The following is a 13102-nucleotide window of genomic DNA, read 5'->3' on the forward strand; positions in this document are numbered from 1 at the left end:
ATGGCCGCTGCGGTTTGACATCACTGTTTATGGACAAGCGAGTTTAATAAGACAGTTTGTTGCCTAATAAAGTTTGTTGAAGCAATGGTAAATAACATACGACCTTGCCAACAATGCACCATGAGAGGTATCTAGGTGCATAGGTATATGTAGTGGAAATTGAAAAAGGACAAATGTAAAATACTGCCGTGATCAGGAACTTCGGTTAGAAATGCGTAGGAGAAAGACACAATCTGAAATAAAAACATCTTACTAACCAAGAGGAGTGCCGCAACAATTATTTTTTGTGTAAGATATATATAATTTTTCTTGCAGAGTTCTGGAAATTGAAAATACTAGAAATCGGTGTGTAAGGCAGCTTCTACATACACAAAAATAAAATATGAAGGAAGAACGCCCACACATAATATCAGTATTTTGAATGATTTACGTATAATGAGTTCATAAGGTATACAAGATGCAAAGATTGGATCTAAGATAGAACTTTGGTGGTAAATTCTACTTATACCCTGTGAAATTAAGCGTAATATATTAATTTCAGGTTATAGATTAACACGCTTATGAGTTTATAAATGTTGTACTGCCTATGAATGATTGAAAACTTGGAATATGACATCAGCCATTGACTGATAAAGTAAGTGTTGCACTAGAGTTGGACCATTGTTGGGCCACAAATAAAACGGTTTGCTCAGCAGTGAAGGTTTCATTTGCATCTATAGATTACCGATCACATCAGAAGAGAAGTGACACTGTGACAGACCTGTCAATTAGGTTGGGAACTGCTTTTAGACCACATAAAAATCCTGTGGATTTAACAAAAGTATTTATAGTTTTTAATTCTAAACAGCAACAAAATGGGTGATATCCATATAATTAAAAGCTATTTTACAAATTGAAATGATATATTGAAATGGGATATTGTTTTAAAACAAATGGACATGACTATTTAAATTTGATGCTGAGTATGTTCTGAGTTTGTTTGTAATGAATTGTAAAAAATAATATATCAAGCATTGGATAATAATATGTATTTCTCTGTTTTTTAGAATGATCTTATGATTTACATTCTTGTCCTGAAGTAGATGCAAAACAATTGTTTTATTGTCCACCGAAATGCTGCGTCAACATTTTTATATTTTAAAAATGATTTGTGAATTGGTACAAGTAGGTAATAGTGAATGTTTATATGTATGAGAAATAGGGGTGACTTTAAATTCCCCCTACTTTTGTTATTTTGTATGTATGTAAATTATTGTTATAAATGTATTTTTTTTTTAAATAAAAAAAGAGAATACATACCAACGCTGTTCGGATATTAAATTGCTAGCACATGCCCCTTGTGTTTTTTAACATAGTGCCCAATCTTTGATTTAGTATATACAAAAGGAAGTACATTTTTTGTTTCAGTTTTAACAACTTTGGCCCTTTTGTTTAAAACGGGTGACTCTTATTTTGTTGAAGGATACTTTATAAAGGAATACACCACAAAAAATAAGGTCGCAGCCTAAGCCTTGTTTGTCTAATATTTGAATTTCACATTTTCTTTTCTCTGCGGGCCGGGGTTCGTGGTTGAAGCGACTTTCATGCCCGGGAAGGTAGAAGCCTAAGGAGCAGTTTCCAGCTCCGTGGCCTGGAAAGAGGCTGCGCCAGTGGTGCAAGGAGCCGCAGCAGGGTCGCCTGCTGCCGCAGGTCTTCCCCTGACTCCCAAGAGGGATTTGATTCCTGACACACGTGTTTCTGCAGCATGTTTCCTCTGGCATGCTGTTGTAGCCTGGCTCACTGCATGCAGCTCAGTGCAGGCTCCAAGGAAGAGAACCCAGGCATTGTGTATGGCATTATCTCGGACATACTCTGAAACACACTTCCAAAGTGATCATACTCGCTACAAATCTTAAACCAACAATTTAGCTCTGTTCTAGCACGCATTATATACGAATAACTAAATGCATGCGAGTAATGAACACCAGTTTGCCAGAAAAACACACCGACAAATATCTGCTCGCGATTGCATTAGTGAACAGTACACAACGGATGTATGACGTTACATCGCATGCTTTTACCACACATGCTGTTACAACGCAAGTATTACAACGCAAACCTTTACAACGCATAGCGCTTTGGGATGCTGGATAGTGAATAGTTTAATTTACTATTCCAAATCCAGTCCCCGTGGACACTAGTTAAGGTGTTGGATAGTAAATTAAAACTATTCCCTATCCTAGAGCGCCCCCCAGTGTAATGCGTTGTAAAGGTTTTCGTTGTAATACTTGCGTTGTAACAGCACTGCGTGGTGAAAGTTTCGTTATAAAGGATGTTTCCCGTACACAACACCTCATATTAACACCATCAACATGACATCTGACATCACTGCAACTACAATAGGCAAAAGAGCGGGCAGGCACACACAGTAAAACATTGTGTAGTCCAATTAAGCAGTCCATCTGGATTGAACACCACTCAAGCACAACACCCGCCAAAGGCTACTGGTATGAACACGGTCCAACCAATGGAACTGCACTGAATGCCATCTGTGCTTGTAACACACAATTGGGAACCCAGTAAAGGCAGAGATTACATTCATTTAGAGCACACAAATTATCCCAAACAAGCACAAAATTCAAGAAAATATTCATGAGATCACCACACACACACAACAAATACTCCTGTGATGAGGATGATGGGAAGAGTCAACGCAAGAAAGAGCAAATGGCACAGAAAAAGAATCAACTTAAGGAGCATACAAAGACGGGCTGAAGTGAGGCAGCTCACCACGTGGTGTAATGAACCCAGTGACAAAACCACTTTTCCCGGATGAAGTACAAGTCTCCCTGTGGATTATCCCCACTAAGCACCCAATTTTCAACTGCTCTACAGCTGCCATTCAATCCCTTACACCCTTGGCCCACACCATCTTCTGCTGCAGTCATGAATAAAACAGACAACCTGCCAAGGGGGAGCTGCTGTTTCTCTGGAAACCACAAACTTCCAGCATGATTCTAGCAGTTTAAGTGTCAACGTCGCGCCTCAACACAGTAGACCCCAACTCCAAACGATAAAGCCCGTCCAGGATCATTCTAACAATGAGAAGAACAGGGATGCACACATCACTCAGGACTTCAATCATAAAATGGTAACCCTGCAGGAATACATCCCACAGACTGAATAAAAAAGTTAATAAAACGCATCGTATTGTTGGGGAAATCTGCAACTTACATCAATACACCTCTTGCTGAACAACTTTCCCTGCCTCAGTGTGCAGCTGCTAGCCTTGGACAATTATCACATGTAGAACACCAATTCCAGTCCAATAAAGGTACATACAGAGTATGCAACTGCTTCCAAATTAACCTGAACTGTGGAGCAGCGAGGGAAGCATAATCACAGAAAATGATCACAATCCCAACAAGCATGACACTGGCAACCCATGTTAGCTGGATCCACCCACAGACTAAACCACCAGAAGACCTTTTGAAAGGACTACAACAACCAGCAATATCCATCAATGAGCCACGCCATTTACCACAAAGATGGGACATATTGCTGCAACTAACGCACAATACCATCCACCACAGTCACTACCAGAAACATTAGTTTCAGTTTAGCCAACTGTACCCAAGAAAGCTAACAGAATGAGACAGATATAATAAGGTAAGTTGCTTGATTTCTTCAAATCTGAAATGCCTTGCCTAAAACGGCTCCACCATTCCGGTCAAACAATTGGAGCGAGCGACATCCACAAGGGAGGCCACCTGCAGGAGAATCAGTGACTGAGCACAACAGTCACATAGTGCCGTAGCTTCTAATAAAATACCCCAAACTGAGGATTAAGGCAGGGGTACCTTGGATGAGACAGGGGAATGGGATCAAGGCCACATGTAAGTAACAATATCAATAGAATCTGCGCATGGGCCGGCTAAAATGGGACATACATCCCAAAGCCTCTCAGGCTGGTGCACATGGGGCCAGTCTGTTACGCATTTTGTCTAAGGGAATAAAGTCTACAAAAAACAAGGGCAATTGTCAAGTCTACCTCTGCCATACAGAATAAATTCTGCCTTTTTGTTGTTTGCTTCTGCCTCATCTGGAATTGTTGTGGGGTAGGCATTTACACCAAAGTGACTGACTGATAAGCCACCCAATCAGGCTAGCAAAAACAAAGGAATGGCCGGCAACATTTGTGAGGTTTACAGTGAAGAATGTAACCATTTGTGGGTGTGCATGGGCATCTCCACTTCATAGGCAGAAGAGGGGTGAAATGGCCCTCGTTCCGCCATTCCTCACTGAAGTGTAAAGACTTGGCCATGGGGGGTGCACCATAAAATGATAGCAAAAAAAAACCAAGTGCAGACTTTTGGGACTCTTAGGTGACCATATTATTAATATATATATACTAGTAGGACACAGTGGAAGAAACTTCTAACATAGCATCTCTCCTCTACCAAGCTGACAAGCCATGAGTCAGAGCAACTACTTCAATTTGATGTTAAACCATCTAGCGATATCTCACTGAGAAACAGGATTTTGATCCTGTGCTTTGTGTGCACAATCAAACAGGTCGATTGGTCGCCCTGATGTTGAATATGGCAGTGGGACAAAACCAAGTGGAGCCTATGGGGATCCCCTCCCCAAACCTCCAGGGAATCTGGTGATTTCCCTTGTATGGTCCACCATTGACTAGGGTTGGCTTCCTCGCCCTGGTGATGAGTACAAGGGCCCTTCATCAAGCCCCATAGCCTTCAACCATCCCCTACCAACTCTTTCCTCCACCTCGAACAGGACTGGAAACATGTGTAAGAGCCACGTACTGCTTTAACCCACCAGTCTATAAAATGTACTCTTAGAGATTAAAGTGATTTTTAAATCATACATATTACATTTTTGCAACACACTGAGAAACACATCAGTTATCCTGAAAATGTAGTTTATAAGAGCAACTGTGATATCCACCCATCAATGACTAATACATGATTCCAGAAACTGAAGGAAAAGGCCTTGAAGGATACTGCAGGTCACATACTCTCAGAAGCGATCCGACTAACCACACACAAATGTAACACTATATCAAGTGCAAGGGGCTCTTCAACCCTATTTCCAGGAACTTACTTCCACAGGAAAATCTTTTAGGGGTTACAAAGACAGATTCCCCAAACCTAACCCATTTTGCCTAGCTAAACACATTTCAAACAGAGGCCCAACACCGTCTATTTGACCAACGGCCAGACTATATGCTTTTCACCATTGCATGAGGACATTTGCACTGGGGATTGGGCAATTTTGCACCTGCAATGCTCACTGAATAGCGCAAAATTGCACCTACCCTAATTGATCCTCAAAACAAAGGTATTTATACAGATGGTAAATTGCCACGCTAGAGCCTCTGCCTACCAATCCTGGAAGTACAGGACGTTGGAGCACAGAGGAGGGAGCCTCAGATCAGCATGGAAGTATGCTTCATAGGATGTGGTCATCCATGGTATCTGCTTGTGATTTTTTAATAAAAATGTCAAAAAGTTCAAACAATCAAAAGTTGCATAGTGCTAGTAGTACAAGGCTCGTGTGACCTAATGATATCACAAAAAAATAACAAAACACATAAAGTAGAAGAATCAACAGACTACACCCACTTGTTCTAGAAATTAATTATTGTTATCTAGGTTTCTGTGCTGAAGACAGCACATGTTAGCGAAGAGGAACACAGAAAAAGAAGGAAAGTGACCTAGAGTGCTGAGGTTTTTGTTGTAAGTTTAATACTATAGCACACTGACATAATTGTAAAAAATATATATTTTTATTGTTGTAGCAAAAGTTTTAAATTTTACACAGTACAAAATTACAAAGTACAAGAAGGTAACTTGCATTAGTCCTATTACACATATATGACATTCGTAGTTCATATTTCATTTTAGGAGAAGAGAAAAATAAATAAATAAATAAAAATAAAACATCATCTAAACAAAATATGTAGTACACAAATATATAGAGGATATAGGAACAATTTAATTCCAAAACCGCCAGTTTTTTCAAGTTGAGCATAGGAGCCTACCCTTTTTGGGTAAATGGATTCCCACTTAAAGACTCTCTGCATTTTTAAAATCCATTGAGAGATCGTCGGGACCACCTTGGACTTCCAATTTGCTAAAATAAGTGATCTTGCAATTAAAGTAGCAATGAAGATAAATTGACTTTGGCCTAAGGTCAAATCTTCACTCGACTCTACTCTGCCAAAAAGGGCAGTGAGAGAACTAGGAGAAAGATTAGATTCCAGTTTCTAGTTAATTTCAGAAAAAATATCCTGCCAAAAGTTGCTCAATGGCAGCATGTAAACCCGACATGGGGCCAGTCTCCCACTGCAAGCCCACATCTAAAACACCTGGGATCACTAGAGGGGAACATTCTGTGAAATTGATTGGGTGTGTAATAGATCATCAATTTACTGAAACATGCCATCCTTCTTAGGTTGGCAGCCCTGACTGTTTTACAGCTCATGTTATTAGAGTCTTGCCATAGTTGCAGGGTATATTTGCTGCCAGTGGTTGCATTCATCTTTTCCAGGTGATCAAGGATCGCCTGTTTATTCTCCACTGATTTAAGTAATTTATACCAATTGCCTATACCCTTAGTTTTAGAGATAAAATATGCCTTCCCAAGGAGAGCACTTGGACAATCTTTTTTAAGAATTAGGCCTATGCAAAACTGCTTAACCTGTACTAAACTAAGTATCCGGTTGCTGCTTATGTTAGTTTTACTATTATGTACCTGTTGCCAGGAAAGAAATCCTTCATTACTATAAAAATCCTGAAGAGTCAAGAACCCTATTTTTCCCCACTGATCACAATTTAAACGGGACCACTGAAGCCCCAGCGATATACATTCCTTTAATTTCATCAGGGGGTGAAGCCACAGAATATCGTACATTCCCCATATTTTTTGAAAAAGCAGAGTAATCACCCTTAGGGTCTTATAGCGTGATTTTTTTTTAAGTTTGGGAACCCGTAGAAAAGGTGCAAGGTCAATCTCAGATTCCTTAAACATAATTGAAAGAAAAAAGTTGGCTTTGATCGGCTCCTCTACGTTGTTATAGTTAAGCCAATTAAGGATTGAGGCATAATAATATAGCCGTACATCTGGTAGGGCTAAGCCCCCATCCACACTGACATTAATTTGTTAAATATAAAGTGCCTTACACTTTCAGAAAATTCCATTACAGCTTTCCATCTTGCTGGCTTTTTTTGTGATAGCTTCAAATGAATTAACTGTACCTGTGTTTAAACTTTTGTTTGCACTCTTCCACAGCGGCGGCTCCTTGGCTATGGTGGAGGAGCGTCGCCCCGTGCTAGCAGCAGCAGCTGCAAAACTTGAAAAATAAAATAATAATAAAGCAAGTTTATTATCTTTTATTTTTTCCACATTGTTGAGCCTAGGGGCGGGGCCTTAGGGATGGCAGGCATGAGGGGAAGTGATACGCGTACTGCAGTCTGTGCGCATGTGGGTTTGGCAGGCCGTCTCAGAACTGCCAAACCGACATGCGCACTGAAGCAGTCTCTAACCTGAGTTGTGTTGCCAGGTCGGAGACAGCAGACACAGGCTCCCAAGTCTTTCTGGGAGTGCAAATCCAGGGCGGTCAGGCCAATCCTGATGCTGCTGTCATGCATGAGAGCAGCGTTAGGATTGCCAACAGGGCAGAATCGGAGCTTGTGCCTCCAGGGGAGCCAGAAGAGGGGTTCTGAGGCAACGCAGCAGGCATTCAGATACGTTTTTTTTTGTTTTTTTTATTTTGTCTCCCACCTCTCCCTGCTCCGCCAATTTGCCCCAACATCAGCCACGACTGCACTAACATGCAGGGCCAAACTGGCCGTAGCGGGCACCAAGTGTTTTACCGGTGGGCCGAAAGAATGGGGGCTGGTTTTGCTACAGGGGGAAGGTTTTGCAGCAGTACTGCAATATCAGCCCCCTGTACCAAAAGCAGAAGCGGTGCTTCTCACTAGCAGACATCCCCCCAGCTGGTCGAGGACATTGCCAGGGCTGTCTGCTGTTCCCGGTGCGGCCGTGCTTCCATGAACATTAATTATGTTTAATACTCACTAAATGCACACAGAGTGTATCCTTCTTGTGATTTGTAAGTTTATTTTTAACCATCAAGGACCTCCATCTCGGACTACTGTAACAGCGCTATGTTAGATGTAGATGTACGCCGAGGACTACTTCTGGGGAGAACTATTATTACTAGGTAAGAAAAGTATTCTTTCTGCTGCTAATATGTCCTCAGTCATGGAACACTCACACAATATAATGGTCAACTCCACTGAAGACTACCCCAGTGAGACATGCAGGTGTTCATAGGCAGTTCAATTGTACGCTAAAGGTATTCAATGGTGACACTATCTAATATGACTCAACATCTCTCAAAGAAGTGACAAGTTTATTGAATAACATCTCCATGCAACTGATCAACTCAACAAACATTTCACACTTGGTAACATAGGAATCAAACGTTTAAACAAACATGGATTTGGATTTGTTTTGTTGCATGCATTTGGCTGTATTGCCAGAAAACATCAATACCCAACCATTATCAAATGGGCAGAAAACCTTCACTTGTAAAACAAGGTCACATACAAAGATATCCCAAAGCTTTGAAATAATTGATTAGTAATAATAACAAGAATGAATGTTGACCCCATAGCTGCTTGCCTACCTGGCCTTATTTGCTGCTCATCCAGTGACATTCCAGAACAGTCCACATCGCCACCAATCTCCCTGATGAAGTTGGAAGGGAACATGCCCGACCTGCCATTGAGTACTCCTTCCCACCAACCCTCCTCCACCTGCACCAAAGACAAAACAATACACATTACAATGTTGAGCGTGCACACTGTTTCTCAGAAAGGAGACACACAATATTGGTATCTGAGCCTAGCACTTGCTGCCACACCATCAGTTCGTTTGGCACATGTCCATCATGAATGATGGGCCAAATGTTTCCATTGGCTGCACCACTGAGAACAAAAGAGGCAACTAATTGTCATTGTTGGCACAGTCTACAACAGTACTACTAACAAGAGGGCTCCTAAATGTATGGTACCTGTAACATTTACAACTTAATTATTATATATTTAATTTTGCCTCCTTATGGGTGCTTTTCCATAACTTTTGTATGGTGCAAATAGGGCAGAGGGAAAGTTGTCAGGTTTTAGCACAAGAAGAACTCATTTTTAACACAACACAGTCACCAAAATGCATTAGCATTGAACTATACACATGTACTCAGCAGCAATCTAAAAAATTCTGCCCCTGTTTTTAGACCAAGAGTTAGCCAAGAGTTTATGATACTACTAACATTTGAGATATATGATATACTTAATTATAGGGGCTTTCAGCCACCCCTTTTCATCTGTAGTGGCTGCCATGGCTCGCGGGTGGCGAGGCAGTGGCGGTCGGGGGAGGGCAGTGAACAGTGAGCGTGGGGTGCACAATGTAAAAAATAATATAAAAATAAAATAAATACTTACCTTGCTGCTGGCTCCCGTGTCTCTGCTCCTGCTCTCTTCATCTGACTCAAGGAAGCACAGCCAGGGTCCCCTAACCAATCACAGTGCTGCAATTCAGCATTGTGATTGGTAAGCACCCAGGCTCCCCTGATCAATCACAATGCTGCAATGCAGCGTTGTGACTCGTCTGACCAACCTGGTTCGATGCTTAGCCTGGGCATGTTCTCCATGCAGGCTACAATGCAGCCAGCAACGAAAACAGGAAAGTGTGTAGGACTGTTTTGGGCGGCCAGAGAGTGCCAGCCAAAGAGTCATGTGCACTTAGGAGTGGGCAAGCCACGCCTACCCTGCCCTGCTCCAAGAGCAGAGCAGCCCCGCATGCCAGGAAACATAAAATGATAATAACTCAAAAATGATTATCATTTTATGTTTCCTTTATGTGCACTGCTTAAAAGCAGTGGGGGGACGCTCCTCCGACATAGCGGAGGAGCCGCCACTGCTCTTCATCCATTTATCTGTTGTTGTGCAATTCACACTTTTACTTTCACCCTCTACAGCACACAGCATGGGGCAGTTGGTCAGCACACATCAACCATTGGCTACCTTCACTGTGTGTGATGGCATTCTGCGCTTTCACAAGTGACACATCCGCATACAAAATAGTTCCCATAATGCGAGAGGTTACCATGGAAATAAGTGCTTTTTGAAAGCAAATACATATTTCATTTTTACTTTTATGAATTTTATCGATTTTGGTGAGGGCCTAGCAGCTTCCCCAACAATGATGTTTTGCAAAAGCAATGATGAAACAAAACAAGCGCTGGCAAAGTCAAAGAAGCTGGGAGCCAACACCAGACTACTGGCTTTGCCAATGCTGGTATAACTTCCCATTCAGTGAATATGCACACGGATTTACTGACAAACATGCTTGACAGTACAGAGAAGCATTCAGATTGATGACCTATTTTCTATATTTTTCAATTTTTAAATATATAGACTTGAACACATTTTCTGTCAATATTTATAAATACAAATCGGTAATAACAGAAAATGACGAACCTTACTTGCAAGTAACCCCCCACGCCCAGATTTTCATTGTAAAAGATTCCAGCAGAGACATCAAAATGAGGATATTTTTTGTTAGGATTTCAGATAAGGAAAAGTGCATAGAGAATGCAATTCGCTGAAGCTAGAGAAAGGGATCGCTTGGCCGACAGTCTAGAAGTGGAGATATGTATATGAGGCATACACTACATACATGGTGTGTTTAAATTGCCAGTGCTGTAACTAACCTTTACACAGTTCAAGCCATGATGCGCATAACTAGATTCAGAGGCACTTTGTCACTAAAAAAAATTACATGTGTAGTCGCATATGCCACACCTATTCATTGCAGAGATTTCTGTGTGCTTGTCTGAAATACATAACTCTGTGAGGTATATTTACACGCCTTTAGAGTTTTCCGAATCTATAATAGTATGCTGTTCACATACAATTCAGGCATAAGCCTTTCTTCCTATCCCTATCTGGGTGGACAACTCCCACTTAATAAAATCCACAAGCAGAGAGTTAGAAAATTAGAAACTATTTCATAAATAAGTATTTTTCTTTGAAAATGATTCCGATTTTGGGGTTGATTACGATCTCGGTCGGAAAGCATTCTGACCGAATCGGTCTCTGAATGCTTTCCGACAGAATCGGATCATGGGAGTTCAAGCAACCGATTACGATGCATCCAGGTGCTTCCGGATGTGATTCGGTCAGAATTCCATTAAATTCAACGGGAGCCTGTGTTCCGAACTAATACACAGGCTCCCATTGAAGAATGGGGAGGCTATGGAAAATCGTGCACCTTGTGGCGGGCCCCCCCATTTGTGCATGCCACACTGTGAATGGTAGGAAGGCCTGATTCTGTAAGCCCTTGGTGAAGGGATGCCTGCTACAGGCACCCAAAGTCAGCTGCTGACAGCCGATCCGAGTCGGAGCAACCAATTCGGACAGGGCTGTCCAAATCTGCAACTGTAATCGCTCTGTCGGAAAGCTTACGAGTCATTCGGAAACACACGTTTTGGCACCGAAAGACTTGGACTTTCCGAATGCCGTTTGGTTCGGATTCCTAACCGATTCGGAAAGTCCAAACATTGTACTCGCTCGTTCGGAAGGGTTTCCGAATCAGTCGGAAACAAGCCTTCCGAATCCGATTTGGAAAACCCGAATCCGATTTGGAGGCCTAGTGCCCACACCGCCAGCGCTTGCTCCGCACTGCGCACGTTACACTTATATACCAAGGAAACTCATGAGACATATTTGTGGGAAAGCAGTGATGCAGGTTTATTTCGTACAACAGGTAGCTGATAGGTGGGTCATCTTACTGGCGATCCAATACGGCAGCCCCTCGCTGACCCGCATGCCTAAGGAGCCATCTTGCACGGTCAGGCGATGCTCTGACGGTGCAGTACATTATCACTTTATTTCGTTATACTCCCGCCCCCCCTGTCAGGGCGGAGCGATGAGGCACACCCCCGGTCGGTTCAGGCCCCCCGACCGCCCGAAGGACTAACGGGGCGCCGACGCCGTTTCCTGGAACCCCCTCGGCTCCAGGTTCTTGGCTCAGGCACCCTTACTGTGCCAGGCAGAGGTATTTAGACTGTATCCTTCTGCCGCAGAGGTACCCCTACTGTCCATCTGCTTCCAGATCGCCCTGTGACTCCGCCTGCAACATAAAACATGACCATTAAAAGATTCACAACAGTCGCCCGCCGCTCTGCAGCTGGGTCAGGGTTCAGGGTGGGAACAGCGCAGAGCAGCCTAGGGAACCAGACGCGGGAAGGAGAGGCCGAGCAAAGTTGTTGAGCCTGCTATATACCCCCGGGAACGCCCCCCGTACAGCGCAGAGCAGCCTAGGGAACCAGACGCGGGAAGGAGAGGCCGAGCAAAGTTGTTGGGCCTGCTATATACCCCCGGGAACGCCCCCCGTCCCCAGGAGAGCCCTCCCTATTGGCTGTTGGCGAGGAGGGCGGCTCAGGGGGGTTGGCGCGCTGCAGGCTCCGCTCGCCCGACGTGTTGGACTAAGGCGCTGTCCCGCCCATGCTCCCCTCTGTGTCGCGCGGCCAGCGGCATTCCAAACAGCATTGTAATTGATCTCTTAGTCTGACTTAAAAAATGTTAGTGAGCCAGACATAGTGTGCTCCAAAGTGGCCTATGTCGTCAGAACCCAGGTGTGTCCAATGTAGCTCTACTGGATCTGGATCCATGTCAGATTTTCTGTATTTTTACGTAAACTTTTGCATTAATTCAATCTAAATTGAACACATCTGCATAGTAAGTAGGTATTTTGAAGTTGTGTCACAGATATGGCCTGGAACAATGCTGTGGCAGCCATGTTTAAATCCAGTAACAAAGTGTTAACTGCCACTATCTATTTTGCACCTTGTAGATTAATAAAAATCTAGCAGTTAGTTTCCCAGATCTGGGTGTACTTACGCGGCAACAAAAATTCAAAAGTCATATTAGGAGAAAGAACAGCTACTACGTGATGGCAATGTACACGTGGAAGACAGAGATGCCATGAGTTAATTTACAGAGAGAACACTAAGGCCCTCATTATGAGTATC

General features: G+C 42.9%; 1 protein-coding gene across 8 annotated transcripts in view; it reads right to left on the bottom strand.

The window, feature by feature from the left end:
- Positions 1-13102, bottom strand: part of SH3KBP1 (SH3 domain containing kinase binding protein 1) — a 1542178-nt gene that overhangs the window by 624393 nt on the left and 904683 nt on the right. For all 8 annotated transcript variants that reach the window (XR_013599915.1, XR_013599916.1, XM_078657888.1 and 5 more), the window contains one exon: positions 8696-8825. Coding sequence is in view for 6 of the 8 variants with exons in the window: in XM_078657888.1 (XP_078514014.1) it covers positions 8696-8825 (130 nt within the window). In the remaining 2 variants the exon portion in view is untranslated. The remainder of the gene's footprint in view (positions 1-8695; positions 8826-13102) is intronic.

This window comes from Lissotriton helveticus, chromosome 8, assembly GCF_964261635.1.
Source record: "Lissotriton helveticus chromosome 8, aLisHel1.1, whole genome shotgun sequence".
Classification (NCBI taxonomy): domain Eukaryota; kingdom Metazoa; phylum Chordata; class Amphibia; order Caudata; family Salamandridae; genus Lissotriton; species Lissotriton helveticus.